The 25,155-nt window shown below is 26.5% G+C and overlaps 1 protein-coding gene across 3 annotated transcripts in view; it reads left to right on the forward strand.

The window, feature by feature from the left end:
• LOC100213514 (protocadherin Fat 4) overlaps positions 1-25,155 on the forward strand; it is a 171,266-nt gene that overhangs the window by 57,399 nt on the left and 88,712 nt on the right. For all 3 annotated transcript variants that reach the window (XM_065800824.1, XM_065800826.1, XM_065800825.1), the window contains exons 7-8: positions 16,537-16,658; positions 22,030-22,167. In XM_065800824.1, the coding sequence (XP_065656896.1) occupies positions 16,537-16,658; positions 22,030-22,167 (260 nt within the window). The remainder of the gene's footprint in view (positions 1-16,536; positions 16,659-22,029; positions 22,168-25,155) is intronic.

A 25,155-nucleotide genomic window follows, 5' to 3' on the forward strand; every position in this document is an offset into this window, starting at 1 on the left:
GTTCTATTTTTTTATTTAACTAAAGGCTCTGCGAAGATAATGAAAGTTAGCATTGCGTAATTTATGGGCAATCCCGTGTCAAATATAATTTACTTGATAATGTTATCAAGTATATTTATTCTTGATAACAAGGGTATCCAAACTTCCTTGAAATATTATTTTGAAAAATTAATAATAGACTTATATGCGTAAAAGAAGTTTTTTTTTCAAAATATAAAAAAGTAAACTCTATAAGAATTTCATTTAAAGTGTGTAATAACTAATGTTTTTCCATTTTTTTGGTACAATCATTATAACAATACAATACATTATAACAAGACAATCATTCATTATAAATTTCTACAATCATTATAACAAGAAAAAAAAAAAATTCAAAAGTGGCGCTAATATAAAACAAAAATTAATGTGTACTATTTTTTAGCTGGTGATTATTTTTGTTATGTTATTATTGTTTGTTATGAGAAATTATTAAGATTATTGTTTGTTATGAGAAATTGTCTAAATTAATATTCTTGCGCTTACAAGATGATAAATAAATTTTTTTTGCTATGATTATTTTATGATTTATTTTTTTACGCGCCTATAACATCTTTTTTTTTTTTTTACTGAACATTTTTGATGGAAAAGTTAGCTTGATAAAAATAAAATTTTTCTTTGTTTTTCCTAAAGTTATTACATTTGTAAATAGAGCTAATATCAAATGTAATTGTCATATAAACATTTTTGCGAAATTGTCATTCAAACTTCTATAAGTTTTTATAGTTATATTACAAACTTCATAAGTGGTTTTTATAATGTTAGTTACTTTTTTTATCTTACCATTTGTTTAAATATACGTGAAATGGCTTACCGCTTACGTAAAATGGTTTACGGCATACATAAATGGCACGCCAGTTTACGCTTTAAAAAAATATCTTTATTGATTTTACATCTTTAACATTCGTTATTTGCTTGGGAAAGTCATTCCATTTTAAAACAATACAATTAGTAAAAAAGTGATGTCTAGGCTCTATCTCTTACTATTTCCTATCGGAGCTAGTATATAATTTCTTCCAGAGATTAACACCATGACTGACAAAAGTACGTTTCAGTTGACCAATTATTTTGCAAGCTGATGAGGCAGCTTTACATGCTTGTGCTGAAGATTTAAGTTTGTATGATATTAAAACACCAAGATTTTGTTTGTAGGTAGTTTTTGAAAAATTAAATTTTGCAAGATTAAATCTCTTATTAGTATTGGGTAATTCCATGTCAAATGAGCCAGGTCATGTCACCATACATCTCAGATTTTGCTGATTTTTATACAGTTGAGAGTAAAATAAAAGTTCCTTGAAAGTTTTAGCATCTGGCTCCAAGATTCTTATTTTACTAATCACTCTCAACTATGAAAAAATCAGCAAAATCTGAGATATAGGGTGACATTTTTAAAAATTTCTGGGTCATTTGACACATAATTACCCTGTTGTAATCAGTAAAAGTGTAGTTTAACAGGATTGTTTTTACTGACATGCATAACTTTAAATTTACCTACATTAAGGCTCATTAGCCATGTATTAGTCCAGTTAATAACATTGTCCGGATCAATTTGGAGTATACTTATACTGTTATTGGTATCTTTTAAATTTATTTTTACAAGTAAATTAGTGTCATCAGCATACATTTTAGGCAGAACAGAGAGATTGTCAGGAAGGTCATGGATATAAATAATGAATACTACTGGACTGAGAACTGAGCCTTGTTGAACTCCACTTACAACATCAGCCCATTCTGAAATTGAATCACCAAGAACAACATGTTGTATTTGGTTAGATAGAAAGGAATTTAACCATTTGTGAATTTTACCTTGAATTCCATTTTTGAATACTTTATTGTGAGGGTCAAAAGCTTTTTCAAAGTCAAGGAAGATTATTTTGAAAGGACATTTGTTTGCACTTGATTTAATTGCAAAATCAAATATTTCTAGGAGGTTTGGTATACAAGCTTTGCTGTTAACAAAATCATGTTAACTTCGATGTATTAAGTTAATTTGCATATAGGTGATTCATTATAGCACTTTTTATGATGCGTTTCATTATCTTGGATGTCACTGATGTGAGAGATTGGTCTGTAATTGGCTGGATCTGTTTTTTTTTTTTTTTAAGAGTGGTGTAATGTTGGTACAAGACCATTCATTAGGAATAGTTTCAGAATCAAGTGATAGTTGAAATAGAAGTGGAAGTGGTAAGGACCAAGCCATAGCACACTCTTTTCATACACGTGGATCAACTCCATCTATTCCAATTACTTTCAACGGTAGCTGGTGCAATTATAAAATCTGAGAGAACAGCATTGGTGCAAAAGTTAAAACATGGAAGTAGATTATTTTGATTTTCTTGTACAAATACTGAATTAAATTACTTTTTAAGAGCGTTCGCAATTTCAGTTTTATTAGTAATACTTTGTTTTGTAGCATTATCTAATATTGTTGATATGTATTTTTGACAGTTTTTTTTCTGTTGAAGTATGCATACAGGCACTTTGGAATCATGGTTGGTAGCAAGTGAATGTTCAAATGTTTGAATACATATCTTTGTTTTTTATTCAAGGGCTCTCTTTGTAGTGATATATTTTCTGTAAAGCAATTGGCATTTTTGACCTGATGATATGTAATGGTGCCAGAGTTTGTTTTTTTATTTAATTTTGCAAAAAAGGTTGTTGTTCATACATGGAGGTCTTTTTTTATTGATATGATTAGGATTTTTTACTTAAAAAGGAATCACATATTTTTTATATTGGTCTAATTGTTGAGTAGCATTGATTGATAGACTTATTGGAAAATAAATCTTTCCAATCAACATTTTGGATGGATTCAGACATATGGGTATATGTACCTCAATTATAGTTATATTTATGGCTGGATATTTTATATAATCTATTATTTGCCAGGTTATAGTTCCAAGAAGTAACAAGGCAAGGACACTTGTCTTGTTGAGACAAGTGGAGCAGAGTTGGTTATATCACTGACTCTCTCAGAAGATTAGGATATTATATAATCTGTTATTAAAGTGTTAGTAAATGAGGTATCAACATTTAGAAAAGATGGAAAAGTAGTTGTAAAAGTGCTCATCAATAAATTTTTTACCTGAGCTAGTTTTCTACCATTTATCCGTACACATTGTGTACATTGTGTCACAATCGTCATTGAACTATTTGACATAAGGGAAATTGAAGGTCCAGGAATGAGAAGACCTTGATATTTTTTATTTTTAACTGCATTCTTTGCAGCCGTAATTGATTTTAGTATTTCTTTATCAATTGCAGAATTTGGAAAAATAGGGTTGTTGTTGTAGTTTTGTGGAATTTATTTTGGATATGTTTGACAAAGAGTCAGTTTTATGAAGAAAAGATGATCTAGATCTGTTCAGAAGCAATCATTTTTAAGTTATTATTAGGAGATATGCTTTCAACTTGAGATTAAATAAGATTTTTAGTACATAGATTGCTTCTCCACCTCCAACATACTGAGAATTTTTATATGTATTATATAGATAATATCCATTGAGATTGCAAATGGAATCATTGCGAAGCCTTGTTTCAATTTTAAATATGATATGTGGCTTTTCAATTTCGATTTGTAATTAGTTTATAGAGCTTGACTCTGTTTAAGGTGGTGGAGTTGGTATACATGCATTTAAGTTGCTTATAAAATAAATTGGTATCATTTAGTTGAAACTGTAATTGCTGTTGGAATTAAATGTTAGCGTTTGAAGTTGAGACTTTTGCTGAATGCATTTGTGAATGTTTACTTTGCTTCTTCCTTGGCAAAGGGGTGGTTATGGTTACTTTATGGTAAGAGGTGGTCACTGTGGCCATTAATGAGAAGGGTCTTGGTGACACCAACATAGTGGGCGCTTTCACCGTGGATGAAATATCAAAAGGGAGAGTTAAGTTTGTCAATTTTTTCAAGTTCATTGTTTTCTATTTTTGTTCTTTGAGTAGGGTGTTAAAGAATGTTTGTTCAGCTGGTGTGCAGTCTGGTCTAATATTTCTGGTGAAATATTTTTGTGGCATGTATTTGCAAAATTTTTAGCTGATGATATGATATTATTACGTGATATTATCATGATGATATGATATCATTACGTGATATTATCATGATGATATGATATCATTACGTGATATTATCATGATGATATGATATCATTACGTGTGATTTCATTTTTTAATTGAACAACTAGATTAGCGGAATATATTTTGGATATACGACTGTTTGACAAAGAGTCAGTTTTATGAAGAATAGATGATCTTGATTTTTGTCTGTGAGTGTGCACAATTTTAATATTTTTGCTTAATGACTTCATGACTAGTTCTACTTGAGCAGTATTATTGTCTACAGTTTCATAAGTGTTTATTTTCTTTGATTCTGGGACCCCAACTAATACAAGATTTTTTGCTTTTTTTTTTGTGTGTTATTTATTATCTATTTTAACTGCTTTAATTAATGCAACATTTGCAGATGAGCCAGCTATAATTAGAACACTGGCAGTTTTACTATAACTTGGTTGTGATGGTAAAGTATTGATGCAGATGGCTTCAAGTTTTTATTCTCTTTTTCAAGTGATTTTACCTTTCAATAAAGTTGCTGATAACATTGAGAATTTCACCAACCCAAGTATGGGTACATTTTGTAGTATATGATGATCGTGCATTACATACTGGCCAATTCTCTTTTTTAAGACACTTGACTGCTTCATTTTCATAGAAGTCATAGAGGACTACCACTTTAAATTAATGGACTTCAAATAATAAACTTTGATGATCACATCCTGTTGTGAACTTTTTTTTTTAATATTTGAACCTTATTAACAAAAATAGAACTGTTGGTTTTTTGTGTTTTTTTGCATAAATGTATATATATGCAGGCCACGATGGGAGTAATTGAGTACCTGAGCAGAGAAAAGCTCTCCTAAAACAAACATGGCGAGCCTTTTAAGCTGCTCCTCAAAACAGCTTTTTACAAGAGCTTTCAGTTTTTGTGCAAGATATCTGTTTATTCATTAAATAAATTGCTTGTTAAATTCAAAATTTAATTTTATACTTGTTACAAATTATTTTTTCATATTAAGATTTTTTTAAGAAACAAATTTTTAATTTAAGAAACCAATCAGTTAGTCCAATTTCAATTAGAGCTCTTTATTATTTTATTTTATTTTTTTTAATGCAATAACTGTGCTTTAATAAAGCATAGCAGTTTATTATGAAATTATTAATTTATTTTTAAAATGACTTTTTCATCTTAGTTACAACGATAATGCTTTTCTTTTTTAAACAATTTTGCGAACTTGACCATATTGTCATTAACACTATAGTGATATTACACAGTATTGTATATTTAAATAAATAAACAATCCCATTTTGTAAGCAAAAAAAATCAATCTGAAACTCAAACTTTGTTTTTTTTTTTTCTATGTAGTTTGCAAGTTTTCTTTAATTTTTCTAATCAATATTTAAAAAAAAAGTTTATATTTATGAAAAAGTTATACTTTTGTGAGAGTTGTAAATTGCTCCCGTAAACTACTTTAGCAGAGTGTGGGTGAGAGCGTGGAAGCGAAAGCTTTAGCTCTCACTTTCACAAAGTTCTCGCTTCCTGCTGAGACCTGTATATAAATATATTTATTTATAAATAAATTATATATAAATAAATTTATATATAAATAAATTTATATATGAATAAATTTATATATAAATAAATTTATATATAAATACATATATATATATATATATATATATATATATACATATATATATGTATATATATATATATATATGTATATATATATATATATATTGTAATATATATATATATATATATATATATATTATATATATATATATATATATATATATATATATATATATATATATATATATATATATATATATAATATATATGTATTTATACATAAATTTATTTATAAATAACAACAGTTCCTTCCAACCTTACTCAAAGCCAGATAACATTCTTAATTATATACACGCCGACTCTTACCACTTCCGTGCATATTAAAAAGTCTACTGCAAACAATTGAACAAAGATTGTCTACTGCATCTTCAAACAAAGAAATTTTTGAAAAAGCTGTTTCTCCCTATCAGGATGCATTGTTAAAATCGAGTTTCTCATCCAAGCTCAAATATCAGTCAGATATAGAATCAATTCAAAACAAAAATCACAAACAGAATATTATTTGGTATTATCCCCATATAGTAAAAATGTTGCAACAAAGATAGGTAATCTTTTTTTAAAAATAATTGATGCAAGCTTTCCTGTTGGTCTTTTATTACACAAGATTTTTAATGGAAAAGCCATTAAAATTAGCTTCAAAATGTTAAGTCATTCATCAGTTTGTATAATCAAAATATTTTATACAATCATAAAAAAACAGCAACAAAAACCTGCCACTGTATCAATAAATCTACCAGCATTATGAACAACGAGTGTTTAAGTAAGAATATTGTATATCAAGCTGCTGTTTCATCCAATAAACCAGATTACACAGAAAAAGTTTATATTGGTATTAATGAGACCCATTTCAAGTCAAGCCGTTTAAAATTTTTTAATTTAATTAAGTAAATAAATGATACGGAATAATCTAAAGAAATTTGGAAACTTAAAGAAAAAAAATTTTTTTACTAAGTGGAAAATTATCAAGCGCTGCCAAACATATAATCCTTCATCCAAAATTTGCAACCTTTGTCTTAATGAAAAGTTTTATATTTTAATGCATAAAGGGAAAAATCTGTTAAACAAAAAGAACGAGTTAGTTTCATATTGTAGACATAAAAATAAATTTCTTCTTTCGTTTTATGATACTGGTGATTAGCTGATTTATATACAATTTTTCTTTGACGTTTTCTTGTTTTGTCTCCATAGAGACGTCAGATGTCGCTCCACTGTATTTTATTAACGGTTTTTTGCTTGTTTTTGATATAGTACATGGCTGATGATTGCCGTATAGGCATGAAACTTATAGTTCCATGAAATGTTGTTTTTTTCTCTATGTAAATAAAAACATATAAATATATATATATATACCGCTCTATTTAGAAAGTTGTTTACTTTCTTTATTATTGAGCCCTCAATAACTGAAATAAAGTTTTGTTTTATTATTGTAATACAACATTAAACGTCAACTAATATATATATATATATATATATATATATATATATATATATATATATATATATATATATATATATATATATATATATATATATATATATATATGTTTAAACACACACACAGGTCTAACACTATATTTTGTTGGTACTGACATAAAACTGATATAGGGATGCTGCTGGGGTTTAGATTTGCATCTTTTAATTTCTGAACCTCCTTTCATAACTCAGTATCATTTTTTTACAAGAATATTAAATAACTTTATATGGTTAGCATATCTAGTTTTAATAAATCTTTTGCTTTTATCTATGTAGAATTTATTGATACAAATGCAAGCAGATTAGTAAAGTTTAAATTAGCTTGATATACAATGTTTTTTGTTAACCGTTGGCTTGATAAAAAATGAATGTTTTTGATAAGGTTGTTTGCAGTTATTTCTAGTTAAAATCTTATATATTGCTTATGAAATGGCAATTGTGGGCATTTTTTTTGTTTCATATTTAGCATATAGCTTTTTGTTAAAGTTTTTCTGTTACAAATATTATGGAATTATGATATAAAAGTGTTTATTTATAAAAGTTCAAACTTTTTTTTTTCTATGTTTGTGCTAACATTTTGCTGGTCGAATCAAATAAAGTTGTATTGATGGTTTTGTATGCATTAAATTTTATTTGTATGCATTAAATTTTATTTGTATGCATTAAATTTTATTTGTATGCATTAAATTTAAATTTGCAATTGTATGCATTAAATTTAAATTAGGATGGTAGAAAAGTTTGTATTCAAAATCTGACTTTAATATTATGTTAACTTAAAAATACATTCACTTTTTTTTAATTCATATAAATTTAAATTATATTCAACTGATTTTTCATAAAATAAGGCAATAGGATTGGTTAATAAATGGTTGTAGTTTTCTTTTGAAAACTTATATAAATTCTAAAATTGATTAAGCATAGTTTGGCAAACTGATTAAGCATAGTTTGGCAAGGCTAATTCAGATCAATATGCATATTTACCATTGTTGTGAAGTTTCTAAATGAAATGCTAAAATAGCAAAACAATCAAAAGCTTTTGGTTTATACTTTGCTTTGTTGTTATGCTTGATATCATTGGGTGAGTTTGTTTATTTGAATAATAGAAGCAATACACCATTACCAGTCAAAAGTGAACTGCCTAATATAAAGCTTTTGTCATCAACAAAAAACTCAAAAATTTTTAGAACTTTTTTATAACTTCATACAGTTAAGATAAACACAAGTTGGTGGTATGGGATATTCCAATAAATGTTATTGAATATGTCTATTGACTGTAAAACTGGAACAACCTTCTGCAATAAAAAGTGGTTTGCTATCTACATTTTATGATTGTTGATGTTCTTATTATAAACTTTGAACAAATGTGATTTCAAATATTAATTAGTTTCTTTTTATGTTGGTTGATAAGATTAATTTTCCAGATGTAGAAATATTAATATTCAAAGGTATAACAAAATGTCATTTAAAAAAAAATACACCTACCAATCGCTATGGGTGACCTACTTAGGTTATGTATGGCCTAGGGGGTCACTATATTAGGTTGAGGAAGCTACTTGTTTTCCACAATTGTTGTTATACCCTTCTTAGCCTTTAACTGTGAAAGTCTTGACAAACATGGCTGCTACACAGAAAAACAAATTGAGCATGGTACTTCCAGAGGAATATATAGAGGCATATTTTCGTGGGCAGAGGTAGGTTTAAACTTGAAGCTAGTATCTTAGAAAGCAATTGCTTTACTATAACACCACATGTAAAATTATTAAACATGCTAGGAATTACGTGCTGGTTAAAAAATGTTTTCCAGGTTAATTTTTAATAGGGAGACTCTTAAAACAACATTTTTGAAAAAAACCTGCTCCTATCCCTTTACTTTGGTCTATATAATACTAAAACACTAGGTTTAAAATTTTTTTGAACAAAAAATTACTTTAGGGGTAGCTCAAGACCCTTAAAAATTTGACTGGTCCCTAATATTTTGAAAATAAAAGTTCTTCTAAAGTACTCAAAAGAAGCAAAATTATATGAAAATTTCAAAATAATAATCAATTTACATAAAAAACTTCAAAAATAATAATCAATTTGCATAAAAAATAATTTTTGTAGACATAAAAACTATTATTTTTTAGCTGAAAATAAAAAAAGTCATTATTTTTTAAGTTTTAAAAGAATAACTTTTTTAAACATGTTTTTTACGTAAATTGATGACTATTTTTGAAGTTTTTATATAATTTTCTTTCCTTTGAGTACCAGGTTGACATACTTTAGAAGAACTTTTATTTTCAAAATATTAGGGACCAGTCAAATTTTTAAGGGTCTTGAGCTACCCCTAAAATAATTTTTTGTTCAAAAAAATTTTAAACCTAGTGTTTTAGTATTATATAGAACAAAGTAAAGGGGTAGGATAGGGTAGGTTTTTTTCAAAAATGTTGTTTTAAGAGCCACCCTAATTTTTAATTGGAAGAAATGCAGTTCTAATCTATTCATTGAACCTCATTTCAACAATTGAAAAAAAAAAAATAGTTGATGTGATCAGTTTTTTTAAGACTCAAATAGATCTGTTATCCTTGATCTCTCCCCTTTTTTTTCTTTTCAGAAACCTGAATAATTCTACTTTGTACTTCATTATTCTGGTTAAAATGAAATTTTTTTATGTTAGTTCACCTCCCCAAGACCATTAAGGCCATTTTAGTTGAGGAGGCTACTTCAATTCTGGTTATAACCCTCTCTTAACTCTTTAACTCAAATCTTGACAAACAAGGTTGCTGCACAGAGAAACAAGTTAAGTGTGGTACTACCAGGGACATGGTGGGGATTGAACTCAGAGCTCTCGCTTATGAGTTCAATCATTCTTACCACTACACCACTACCGCATATATTGTGCTTTAAGTACAAATATTTTACTATTTCTGATGAAGTTTCTTGAGACATAAATGATTTTCTTCCTTGTGTAAATAAACTGTTGCTTAGTTTGTAATTGAATATATAAAATGTCTTCTATAACATATTGAACCTGTAAAAATTCTCCTTCAACACCATATTTTTATGACATTTTTTGAATTTTATAATTTTTTTTTATATATAAACAATATGTTTTCAAATTTTAAATAAACCAAGATTGAATTTTTTTTTAAAAGTTCATAATTAGCTATATTTTATAAATAATTCATTTTTTATATTTTTTAAAAAAAAAAAGAAAATTATTTTATAAATTTATTCAAAAACAATAAAAATTTTTATGTTGTATTTAAAAATAAATCAAGAATATTGGTTAAAAATTATGAGAAATAATGTTACCAAAATTCTTAAAAAAAATTTTTTATTAGTTTTACAAATACAAATGATCAAGATGCATAGAAAAAAAAGCGAATGTACTGCATACATTCAACATATTCCATATGGTTTAGTTAAATGCTGTTTTATATTTTCTTTTAATTACAACAATTGTTCTGTGCTCAAGGCGAATTCAATAGTAATTAAACATTCGACTTTAATTATTCGCATTAAAGTTATTCGCAATCAGTAATATTTCAAAATAGACCTTAACAGCTTTGCAAATAAACAAAACATAATGATTCAAATGACCAAGATGTAAAGTAGCAAACAAAAAAACTTTATTTTTGATAATATTTGTTTTGATAGTAGGTTTGTTAAGCTACAATTTTAAAAAGATTTTTAATTGTTTTCTACATTTATTAAAACATTCCTGTTGAACGATATAACAGATTCATTCTATGAATTTAAGTTACCTGGGTAATTTTTGGTTATCCTGTGCCATTAAACAAATCAAAGCTTCGCAATGTTAAGCAAAAAAAAAATTTCAGTTTGACACAATACTGCTTTTTTTCTAACCTGCGGTTAGCTAAAAAAGGTATTATTGTATCAAACTGAAATCATTTTTGATGGCACCTAAGAGGGAATCATTTTTATATATATAAACACACTGGAATAAAACACAGATTAAAATGATTAACTATATAATAAAAAATTTTCATAACTGTCCTGTTTGATTTCTATTTATGGCTCCCTCATTTTCCTATTCCTTTATCTTTAATGCATGCTTATCAGAGAGACATTTTATCAGAGAAATGTTTATTGAGGAGATATTTTTTCGCACATTGATTTTCACAGTTTTTTAAGTCAAAATTTATATGCAAAAAAAAGAATTAAGTTTTTTAAAAAAAGTTAAAAAGTGTTTAATACAATATGTATGTGTATACAAGGAAATACAAAGAAAAATTATAGAGCAATTATAGTAAAATTTTTAAACTATAAAAAAGCAATCATGGATAGTTAAATCAAAACTCTAAAGTTCAGATTACATTTATTCAACAAAGACTTCAGTAAAAGAACAACAGAGATATGGAAAAAGTTGTTTTAGGAAGCAAAAGAGTTGCAAAACAAAGGGAAATTTGCAAGAAATTCAATAAAGTTAAATTGGCTTTTAATGAACATATTAATTTTGAAATAACTTCGCTAAATTTTTTCAAACATATAATTTTGTGGGTGATGAAAATTCTGACCTAAGTCTAAATTATTTTAATGAGGCTTATTCTTTGCAGAGTAACTGATCTAATTTTTTTTTAACAATAAAATAAAAGAATTTCTTGAGCACTTAAATGTGTTGACCACTTAAATGTGTTGACCACTTAAATGTGTTCTTGACCACTTAAATGTGTTCTTGACCACTTATATGTGTTGAATACTAATATAAGAATTCTGAACAAAAATTTTGAAACTTTTTTGTATAATATGGATCTCAATATTTCTAACATAATATGTATTAAAGAAACTTAGTGTATTTCTAATTGCCAACCAACTAATGTAATAAATATTTTAATACTTTTTTAAATGAAGTTATTTAAACAAAAAAGTAACCATGAAAAAAAAAATTAAACTATTTAATTGATGATTTTAATTTCGATTGTTTGCAGTAACACGTCAAATACAACATTAAAGAGTTGTAGAATGACTTGATAATGTTGAAAATGGAGCGTTTAATAACTAATCCAACAAGAATTATAGCATTAATATCTAATCCAATTAGAGCGTTAATAACTAAACCTACAAAAATTACTAAATCAACGACTTCATTAATTGACAATATCATAAGGAATGGTATTTTTAATTATTCTTTTAAAAATGGAATTAATAGATACGATATCAAATATTATTTTATCTCCAAAAATGCAGATACTAAAGTAATATTAATTAAAAAAATAGCTTTTAAGCGCATTTATAGTAAAACAAATTTAGCATCATTTAATGACCAATTATCAATGCTTCATTGGCAATGTATTAATAATACTCAGGACGCAAACTTAGCTTATAGCAATTTTCTTAAAATATTCTTCAATATTTATAATGCAAATTTTCCTAAAATTGAAATAAACCAAAAACTAAAAAAGATAACATCCCCATGGATAACCAATGAACTAAGAAAATCTTCCAAAATTAAACAAAAATTATATATTAAGTAACTGAAATCCAAATCAGTTGGAAGTAAAACTATTTACAAATATGAGAATAATTTAAGTGGATAGACAAAGTAAAATAAAAAAAAAATAACAATCTTGACTTAAAAAAACAAAAACAGTTCGAATTGCAAATTTAAGGAGAAAAATCACGGGTAAAACTAAAACTAAATCAAGCACTTTGCTTGCTTTTTAAAGTTGATGATAATATTTTTTTATATGCTCCAAGTGAGATAGCAGTTGAATTGAATAAGCATTTTATTTTAGTGGGGCCTAACTTAGCAAAAAATATTCCATTAAATTCTTTTACATTTTTACCTCCAAAAACAACAAATCTTAATTGCATTGAAATATGTTTTCAGAAATTTAAAGCTGCTTTTAAAACATTTAAATTAAATAAAGCAATCGGATTCAACGATATTAAGGGAAACGTTGTTATAAATTCTTATAATTTTATTAAAAAAGTTCTATTTAAAATCTTTTTATCCATTGTTAGCCAGAGATTTTCCCTGATCAACTTAAAATTGCCAAAGTAACGCTGATATTCAAAGGAGGGGATGCAACTAATAAATAAGTAAATAACCCTATCTCTGATCTTACAGTATTTTCAAAAATTTTAGAGAGAATCTTATATAACAAAATCAACACTCATCTTTCTGTAAATAATATATTATTTAATAATAAATATGATTTCAAAAAAAATAACTTCACCAAACATGAAATACTATAAAAAATATATAGTATTAACAAGTCAATAAATAAAGCTGAATGCACAATTTTTATTAATTTATCAAAAGCTTTTGATAGTATTGACTATCAAATTCTTATTAAAAAGCTCAAACTATATGGAATTACAGAAGTCATTTTTAAATTGGTAAAGAGTTATTTAAATAATTGTGCTCATTATGTACACATTGAGGCCAAATTATCAAAAATGTTACTAAACATTATTTGTGGCTTGCCACAAGATTCTATACTTGGATTTCTTTTTTTTCTAATATATGGCAATGATCTCTAAAAACTACCCAGTTTTTAGGAATATACATTGATGAAAATCTTACATGGAGACAGCACATGGAAAGTTTAAGGAACAAAATTTCAAAAAAAAGGCTTGGAATATTATACAACTCAAAAAGCTATTTGTGCACTTGTGCACTTTAACACAACTGTATTATTCACTTATTCACTGCCATATCAACTATGCAAATATTGCATTTACTAACAAAAGTAAACTAGAGTTTCTTCATCGTCATCAGAAACATCGTGACCAACAAACTCGTTCAAAGCCTCTCTTAAGAAAAATGAATGTTTTAAACATATATCAACTTAACGTGCATAATATTCTTTGTTTTATGTACAAATGTAAAACAAAATTATCTCCGTCTCATTTTCATAGTTATAACGAAACAAAAAAATATAATCTATAAAATGATGATTTTTTGATTCAACCAATTTAGAAAACTAATCATAGTCAATTTTGCATATCATTTCATGGCCTGTATCTTTGGGACAAAATTGTCTTAAATAACTTTGATTTTTTTTTTAAATGGAATTACATATCCTCTAATAAAATTGAAAGAAGTAATTTTTAAAATTGACAATGACTTTTAAAAAATGACAAATTTACATGTACTTTTAAAACCTTTTGAAATTCTTTTTATCTATTATTTATATCTGTTTATATGATTCGTAATGTATGATTTTTAATGATCAGTTTATATAATTTGTTGTTCAATTATTTACAATCTGCAAGCCTATATTGCTTGCAGATATATTGTCTATATTATCTTTAAAGAAATTTTTGTAAATTTTTTTTTTATTAAATTTAAATCTTGTTATTCATTTATTATCACAAAATACTAACTTTTTTATTTTGCTACGTGGAATATTTAACGTGTAAGTATGTAACAAGTCACATATGTAACAAGTCATATACAGACAGACCATAAGTTCTTGTCTCGACGACAAGAACTTATGGTCTCCTATGAATCTCAGCATTCTTTTTTTTATATATTAAAAATCTTCATTCTTAATTGTTTTTATTATTATATTTTTCAGCTTGTAAGTTTTATCAAATAGCAATGGAATGTTTTAAAATGTAATGTAGAACAAAACAAAAGCAAAAATGAATAATATTATTTATGTAAATATTTATGCAAATATTTACGAATATATAAATAAATATATACAGTATGCAAAAAAAAATAATCGTACACTAAAAAAAAAATCATAATTTTAAGGATTGCCTCAAAAAAATGAGTTGTTCGTTAAAATATTTAAAAATTTTTTTTAAATATCTTATCAAGTATTGTTTTAAGAATTTACTTGTGTATTAGTAAATTAATTGCTTTTCATACTTATTGAGTTTTACACAATTGATCTAATGATGCATAAAATTGACTGCAAAAAAATAATCGTAGGCTGACCAAATAGGTCATTATATTAGCATAAATTGAGTGCATTGAACAATCAAACTATTGAGTAAAATTGAAAATATTAATTTTTTAAATACATTTTCATTCTAGAAATAAAATATAGTGCTTCAGCAAAATGGCGTCAAGAAAACAACATTTGCCTTTCCATCAACAAAGCCTTGTAGTTGAAATAAAAAATCTAAGAAAATCCTACTGTCAGATCCAAAAAGAAACAGGAATTCCTTTTATGACAGTGTCCTCAATTGTTAAGAAGCTTAATCTGATCAGAACCGTTGCTAGTGTGGCTGGCAGAGGACAAAAACGCAAGACCACCAGTGCAATTGATCGCAATATCATCATTAATGTGAAGAAAAATAGATTAGTTTTGGCAGCTAAATTAGCTTTAAAAGTTCAAGACGATCACATTATCACAGTTCAAGACGGTCACAATATAAAACAATTAGAAATTGTATTAGAGAACAAGGATCTAGAGGTAGAGTAGTTTGAAAAAAACTCTTTTAACTGCAAAACAAATAAAACGTCGATTAGAATTTGCAAAGTAGTACGAAAAAATGCTGATATCATATTGGAAAAAAAGTTTGTGGTCAGATGAGTCAAAATACAACCTCATCTTATCAGGTGGAGTTCAGAAAGTGTGGCTAAAAAAAAAAAAGCATATAAAATAAGTTGTTTGCGAGGTAGTGTAAAGCATGGAGGACGAAATGTGATGGTTTGGAGTAGTATTATTTGAAAAGGAGTGGGGAAATTGACATTTATTGATGAAAAAATGGATGCTTCAATGTGTTGTGAAATTCTCAAAGGCAACTTGCAACCATCTACTAAAAAATTAAGAATGGGAAATGATTTTATACTACAGCAGGATAACAATCCAAAACATGCTGCTAAGAAAGCGGAGGTATACTTTGACACAAATAACATCAAAGTTCGGACTGGAATCCTACAGAAAATTTGTGGTATATTTTGGAAAGAAAAATTGGTGACCAAGCATTTAGACACGAAGACGACTTGAAAGAAGCTATAATGAGCACATGGGATATAACAACATAAAGAGACTCAAAATTTGGTCAACTCAATGCCAAATTGTCTAGCTGAGACCATCAAGGTCAAAGGAGGCCCCACTTGATACTAATTTCCATGAAGTTTGATCAATTTGACATTATTTTATGCATCATTTGATCATTTGTGTAAAATTCAATAGGCATGAAAAGCAATTAATTCACCAATACACAAATAAATTCTTAAAACAATACTTGATAAGATATCTAAAAAAAAAATTTCAAATATTTTAACAGACAACTCTTTTTTTTGATGCAATCTTTAAAATTATAATTTTTTTTAAGTGTACGATTAATTTTTTTGCATACTGTATATAAAATCATTTAAAATAACTAATGATTGAACTAACATATTAAAACTACTTTTATTTTATTTTTAGTGTGATTATGACTGAAATACTTGCGATTGCAAGTCCACCAGTAAATCAGCATTACATTGCAATTGACAGTTTTACAAATCTTACAAGCTTTCTTGATCAAATTACTGCTGTTTCCTGTGATGGTAAAATTTTTTATCAAAGTTATACTATGTACATAACAAAAGTAATTAAATTCATAATTATAATTCATTATAATATAAAGTTTATTATTTCAAAATTATAGTCTTAAATATTTATAATAAATAATTGAGTATATTTGTATTATGTGATGTTTTCAGGAATTTGAAGCTGCTTTTAAAACATTTAAATTAAATTTGAAAATTGGAGCATGTATTCTATTTTCTAGATATGCAATTTTTGAAAAATCATCAGTTATTTTTTAATCAAACTTCAGAATTCTTTGGCCTAAATATGATATCTGATTAATGAGATTTTTCTGTTATTTATATGTTATAGGAATGAATTAATCCCAGTAGAGTCTATGGTGGAATCAGAAAACAAGTGTGTTGAGCAGAAAACAAGGGTGTTGAGCAGAAAACAAGGGTGTTGAGCAGAAAACAAGGGTGTTGAGCAGAAAACAAGGGTGTTGAGCAGAAAACAAGGGTGTTGAGCAGAAAACAAGGGTGTTGAGCAGAAAACAAGGGTGTTGAGCAGAAAACAAGGGTGTTGAGCAGAAAACAAGGGTGTTGAGCAGAAAACAAGGGTGTTGAGCAGAAAACAAGGGTGTTGAGCAGAAAACAAGGGTGTTGAGTATTTGTATCTACAAAAATATGCATCAAATAATTCTTATCAAACAAAAATACTGAAAAAAAACAATTGAAAATACTGAAAAAAAACAATTGAAAATACTGAAAAAAAACAATTGAAAATACTGAAAAAAAACAATTGAAAGAAAAAAAAGTACCAACACTGAAAAATATCTGATGAAAAATAAACTTATGACATTAATATATGACATAATAGTTTGTTCTTAGACAAAAATAGTAATTATTGTACATATATACAAAAGTGGAGTGTAGTTTGCCAGTTAATGATTATTTTCATATTATATAAAATTTTACAACATTATAACAAAGAAGGTTTCGACTTATATCGTGATGATATAAGCCGAAACCTTCTTTGTTTTGCAGTACTTAAGAACAAAAAGGGTTAGCAAATGGATAAGATCAAAAAGCATTTAAGACATATTTTTAAAAGTAATGATCTTTGAATCACCATTCAATTAAAAAAAAAAGTTGTTAATTACCTCTATATTACATTAAATCTAAATAAAAATACATTCCGACCATATTGTAAGCCTGATAATCTAATAAGGTATATCCGCTCTAACTCTTACAACCCTTCAAGCATAATAAAAACAATTTCTTACAATACTGAAGAAAAACAATCTTCCCTGTCAATTAATGAAACTGTATTTAAAAAGGAAACTCCACAATATGAAGAAGCTATAAAAAAATCGAAATATAATGCAAAGCTTACCTACCAATTAAAAATATTCCCAGATTAAAAAGAACTAAAAAAAAAGATTGTAAACGTAATGTCATTTGGTATAATCCTCCGTACAGCATGAATGTCAAAACAAAAATAGGAAATTGTTTTCTAGACCTAATTGACTTACATTACCAAGCTGGTCATAAGCTACATAAAATATTCAATCAAAGTTCTGTTCAGATTAGTTACAGTTGCATGCTAAACCTTAAGTAACCATCATAAGTTTGAATAATAGCAAAATTATGCACAACAAAAATCAATTCAAAACCAAGCAATATAACTGGTTTTTGCCTTTTGAATAACCAAAGCATTTTTCCCATTGAATAAACAGTGTTTGTCCAACAATATTGTCTATTAAGCAACTGTAAGTTCCAGTGATCATAAACATAATAAAAAAGTGTATTTTGGCATTAGTCAAACGCCTTTTAAATTAAGATAACCAACCCATCTGAAATCATTTACATCAGTAAAATATAGAAAAGACACAGAACTATCTAAAGAAATATGGAGCTTAAAAAACCAAGACATAAAGTCTATTATAAAATGGAAAAATATTAAACATTGCAAATCCTGTAACCAAACAACCAAGATGTCCATTGTCTTAACGAAAATGTCTCTACCATTATCACATAAAAATAATAAATCTCTATTTGACATAAGAGACTATTAAACTATAAACACCTTTTTTTTTTTTTTTTTTTTTTTTATGTTTTTTACTTAAATTTGTTTATCAATTCTGAATTCATTCAACAGCAGTTTTTGCATTTTCATAATGGTTTTTTTTGTTTGTTTTTTGTTTGTATTCATGACTATTTTTTTAAAGAAAACTCCAAAGCACAGATACCTGTGCTTATGAGTTCTCTCCAGTTTTTGTTTTCCAAGTGTTATATTTTACCTTGGAGGTGAAATAAAACAATCAGAACATTAAGTCAGTTGATATTAATTTATGATATATTATTATTAATTAATGTGATAGTAGATACTACCACATAATTATATTGTATGTGGTTTTTTCATATTCACACTTTTTTTTTTTAATTAGAATTTTTTCTTTTACAATACTCTGAAGTATTAGTTTAAATCACCTATTTTTTTTAACACTTTATATTTGATGATTTATATTTGATTTATATTTGATTTTATTTTTAATCAAGAACCGGTAAAAATTCAAATTTGAAATAGAAGACAACTTTTTAGAAGATATTTTTCATCTTAATTGTTTGAAGTAGTCTTCATTTTTTACTTCTGAAACACTTTAGGTTTTTTTAACCAAATATACTCAAAGGATTTTTAGCTTATTTTCCAATCTATATGCATTCTAATTCGAATTTTTTAACACAATGCCAGTACCTGTTGTAGAAGGTGAATGACCTTTAAGTAAACTTAAATGACTTAAATGATTGTAGGGTCACTATAAAACAAAAGATTTAAGAATGTCTATCAGACATTTATAAAGAAAAGGAATCGGAGAAAAACTCCGATTCCTTTTCATTATAAGTTGTAAGATGACATAATAATAATAACAATTTTTACTGGTAAAAAAGGAAAAAAAAAGGTTTTTCAATATTAATATTATAGAATCTGTGTTATTTAATTCAGATGAGATATGAATATAAGTTAACATATGGATATATGTTAACATTACTTTAAATAAAAATACAAAAATTAACTTATATAATTGTACATTATACAAGTTACATTGCATGCTTATTGAGGCATTTAATTGCTCCTATGCTCCAGGTGTCATGAAAGCTCTTGGCTGCCCTGATCATGCATGTGCATTTTTCCGCTAACCAATCGTTGACATTGTTTAGAAGTATGTTTTTGAAAATTAGTATTTTCAAGATAAACTATTTATAACCTTCTTTCAAAAAAATTGCATTAAAATACATTACAAAATTTAAAGTTTATTTTATAAAGGCGCTGAAATATTTTTTCCACCCACCTTTAAAATGTCTAGTGCTGGGCCTGTATAAATATATATAATATATATAACCAACTCTATTAAGTTGATACGCGTGTGTGTCCAATTGCACAGTTCTGCAATTGTAAAAAGACCTCTATTGTGACATCAATATTCTTTTTTAATACATTGATATTGGAGAAAAGAACGATTTTTTTTTTTGGCAATATCTAGTGATTTTTTGTTGGTTACAACAGAATCTGTGGTACTGAAAGTTCTTTCATACTAAAACTTACAATGTAATCAGAATATAACTTTTCAATGTGTTCTACTAGCATGTACCTATCAATGTTGAGTTTTGCTACTCCTGCTTTACCCATATCTGAACTTTCCCAAAATTTGTCATCCACAGATACATTTTCATTACTAATCTTATTCCATTAATTTTTATCATCTGCCTGAGATTGTTTATTAGCTTGTTCCTTTTCACTTTCTGAACTGTCATCATTTTGTTTTTTAACTGAATTCACATGTCTGATGAATATTGAAATCTGTTCTCTGCATCAAATTTAGGGTTGAGAACATTTACAGGAACTAGAAGTACTAACGGAAGAAGTAGAAAAAGAAGAACTGCTCAGAATCCAAACAATGATGACATCATCTTCTGACATTTTCCTACTGGAATCTTAAACTTTATTTAGGCATGACATCATAGTCTTCACACAGTTTTTAAATATTGACATTTATGTGAGTGACAATTGCTTATGACAACTTTTTACCTCGGTTTTTATCTTTTTTTTTTTTTAATTTTATTTAGGTGCCCCAAGAAGTCCTTACGGTCTTATCACAGAGCACTGCAGATGAGCTTTTAATTTGAAGTTCACGCCTCCTTCCTAACCGATGTCACAAAACTTGCCCAGAAGTGGGGTTTGAACTATAGATCCTTTGTTTCTGAGGCAAGTGTGCTACCTCTGTGCCACAGCTGCTCAAATACTATCTTGCTATGCTATGCTATTTTATTATGTTATGCTATCTTGACAGTGGCAAACTTATGAACCACATGAGTTACTCTCAAATGATTTAATCTCGAACCACTTTCTTTTGGAGCAATTATAGCTTGTACCAGGTGGTCCTCCTTACATCCAAATGACTCAGCCTTGAAAGTGACTCAGCCTTATATACAACACAGCCAGCCAGAAATTTGCCAGCTGCATTACTGCAGAACATAAGCAAAGTATCCAATATTCAACTGTTAATACCAGAACATGGTCATCTGTTTGACAAAATTCTTAATATTTTCTGACAGTACATTTTCTGTTTCATTCTCTAGATTATCAAAAATTTTTGTTTACTATTTTTTCTATTATAGCAGCAAATTGATTTTTAACAAATATTTTGGATAGATAAGGATGTTTAATAAAGGTTTTTTTTCAATACCCATTCAATACCTTGGTGATTTACTTTAAAATATTGAATGTCATGCCCTATCTATCTAGATAATATTTTACAAAAGTTCCAAGATCATATGAGGTCAGTGGGCAGCCAAAATAAAAAACTTTATTCAAATGATCACACATTGACTATTCTTTTTCTAAAGTGAGGACAACTTGATGTTCTCAATGTTTTTTTGCAGTTGCAAAACGCCATCTTTGAAGAGTTCTCCAAATGCTCTCTTAATGCTTTATTTTTTTGCAGTCTTTTTTTAATAATAGAGTATCAAAAAAGTTATTGGTTTCTTTACGTACAAAACAAAAAAATTAAATTTCAAGAAAAATTTTCTGGTTTTTAAAGCGCAAAAAACAACAATCTTTTCATTTACACTTTTATAATAAGTGTAAATGAAAGTATACACTAAATATACTAAGTTTTATTTTTTTCTACTGCAAACTTCTCCTTTTGTAGGATTGTCAGGAAACAAAAGGAGAAACAGTAGAAGAAAAAAAGTTAGATGACTGTTTTTTTACTAATTCTATTTTTAAGAAAAAGTTTTATTACTATTTTGTACAACACACTAACACAATTTATATACATACATACTTACACACACATAATGTTTGGTTTAAACCTATGCATTTCCATTCTTTTATTCTAAATTTTAGAGGGGGCTCTACTGAGTAAATGTGATAATGCAGAAACAGCTGTTGATGGTGGATCCTTTAAATACTTTCAAACTAAGTTTACAGGAAATAATCATCGAATAAATCAGCATGTCTCTGTTAAATTAGTTGATAAACAAGGTAATTAATCTTTTAAAGAAATGCATAATGCATATAAGATTTTTTTTGTGTTTTGTGTTTTTAAAATAAACTTGTTGCATGATTAAATGCATAATAAGTTAAATTTTATAATAGAATAAAAATGTATATACAATAAATAATCAATTGATTAATTGAAAAAAATATTTAAAACTATTATAAATATTTATAATATGTATCCATTCAATTTTTTGTATTTACTTTTATTTATATTGCCCTTATATTATATTGTATTATATTATATTGTATTATATTAAATTGTATTGTATTGTATTATATTATATTATATTATATTATATTATATTATATTATATTATATTATATTATATTATATATATATATATATATATATATATATATATATATATATATATATATATATATATATCGTCAACAGGAAAGGTGTGCGATCGCACTCTATTACTGACCACGCATTTATTATTTTTTAATATTATAAAAGCATTAAAAAAGATCAAAGTTTTATAGTTCGTCACGTTGGTTTTAAAAAGTTACTTTTTTGCAATAACTTAACCACAGCTAAAATCTTGAAAACGATTGAAAAGTGCGCTAAATAAAGTATAAGGTAATAAAGCAAAAAATTGCTTTTAAAGATATGTATACTATAAAAAAAATTTATTTAAATTATCGAAAGATATTATATTGATGAAAATTGTATTTTTTACAATGAATACAAATGTTTTTAAAAAACTTTGTACAATTAATTTTATAAACAACAATGAAAACAATTTTTTTAAATAAACTTTTTAATGAATCCATAAATTTAATAGTCAAAAAACATAATAAAGATATTATTATTTTTTGTTATGCTATGTAAACATTCTGATAAAATTTGTTTACACTAAGCTAAACGCTTTCAAATAAAGTTTTAAAACATCATTAAATAAATTATCATAGAATATTATATAAAATGTTTATTTCAAAAGTATTTTTTTAATGATGAATGTAATTTTTTTCAAACACTTTGTATTCTTAATTTAATAAACAATGACGACAAGGAATGCGTTTCAATAAACTTTTTTCAAAAATACTTTTTGATAGTTTAAATAAAGTTAGTTTTTTTATTAAACGATAATTAGATATAAGTTTTTTTTATTTAAAAGAGTTCGCCTAATATTATTAAAGCATTAGAAAAGATCAAAGTTTTATAGTTTGTCGCGTTGGTTTTAAAAGGTTATTAACTGTATTAGGAAAATTGAAAAAAAATCTTTTGATTTTTTTTAATGTATAATTAAAATTATTTACGTTATTATTTTTTTATTTGTTTATATGTTCTTTTTTTATTGATATATAAATAAATAAAAAATAATCAGTAGTTATTTTTATTTCGACATTAAAAAAAAAAAAAAAAAAAAAATTTAATTGCTATTCTCCTGATATAAACAAAATCAGTTGGAAACTTGTTAAACCAATGCGACGAGTTATTCAACTTTAGCGTAATTGCAAAACATAAATAAAAATAATTTTCTATTAGAGTTTTTGTTTTTCAGATTTATTTTAGTTGATTTTTTTTTAGAGCTATAGGTTTTAATTTCTTTTTAGTTTCTCTTTTGTTAAGATTTCTTTCTTTTTTATATAGTTTTGCTTGTTTAAATTTTTTTTTCCTTCGTCAGCTTTTTTCAGCGTTTTTTAAATTATCTAAAAAGCCGTAGTCAAGCTTTCGAAAAAAACAATTACATGCATGGTCAAGATTGGAATGCAATCGCACGCCTTTCCTGTCCATGACTGATATATATATATATATATATATATATATATATATATATATATATATATATATATATATATATGTACATATTTATGTGTGTGTATATTTATATAAATATATATATATCATACATTTTTTGGAAATGTTATTATACGCAGGTGCTGTTTTAAGGATGACCTAAGTTAATATAAAATCATTAATATTTTTATTTTTCAATTCCCATATGTATTTTGACAGTATGGTGTCTTTTGAATACTTTTTATTTTTAGAGTTATTTTGAATACTTTTTATTTTATTATATATTAGATATATACAGCATATCCGACAAATGCGCGAAAATTTACCGTGTTTAAGATGTTTATAATTTCCTGTAATTTAATTTTTTGTATAAACTTAAGTTTGACTTAAGTTGAACATTCATTTCTGATGAGCTGCAGTAACATTGGAGCCTATCAAGGCTTGCTTTGAAGCTATTGACAGTTGGAGAATCAATTAGGGGAAGTTGGGGTACAGTGGATTGAGGGGCACAGTGAATAAGAGGCATTTTCTCAAAGATTAGAATTTTTTTCATCTTGATAATGTAATCATTTTATGTGCTCATATATCAGCAATCTTTATTAACTTTTTACTACCGGTTTTTGGTAGGTAGTTTTTGTTTTTAGCTAACTAAAGTAAATTTTCTTACCTTATGTTTGTTATGGAGAAGTTAAAGTTTCATATTTGGATTATTGGTATTTATGCTTCCTTTTAGTAGTTTAACAACACTCATGTCCTAAGAAATTAGACTTAAACTTAATTAGTTATGGAGCACACAGTGGACACAAGTTGAGAAGGTTCCTTTTAATTACATTTTTAGTTTGTAAAGCATTCACTGATGAGACTTTTTTTTGAATGCTTTGGCAAAATCCAGGAATATGATGTCAACTAGTAGTTTTTTGGCCATATTTCTAGTCGAGATTGATTTTTTCATAGTTTAAAAGTGATTTGTAATGCATGATTTTTTTCTAAAAAGCCATGTTGACTATTTGAGAGAAGATTGTTTGATTTTAGATGCTGCATGATTGCTCTCTTAATTAGTTTCTCCTGACAAAAAATCAGCTCACTTGTGGTTTGTGCAGAAAAAAGTCTCTTTAAAAAGAGACAACGGTTGTTTTGCGTTTTTATTCTAACCTTATTATGGAAGTTTCAAAATTTAATAGAATGAAGCCTTGGCATGTATCTTTCAGGCCAAAAAAATAGAAGCA

The sequence above is a fragment of the Hydra vulgaris genome, chromosome 07 (assembly GCF_038396675.1).
Source record: "Hydra vulgaris chromosome 07, alternate assembly HydraT2T_AEP".
NCBI classification, from domain to species: Eukaryota; Metazoa; Cnidaria; class Hydrozoa; order Anthoathecata; family Hydridae; genus Hydra; species Hydra vulgaris.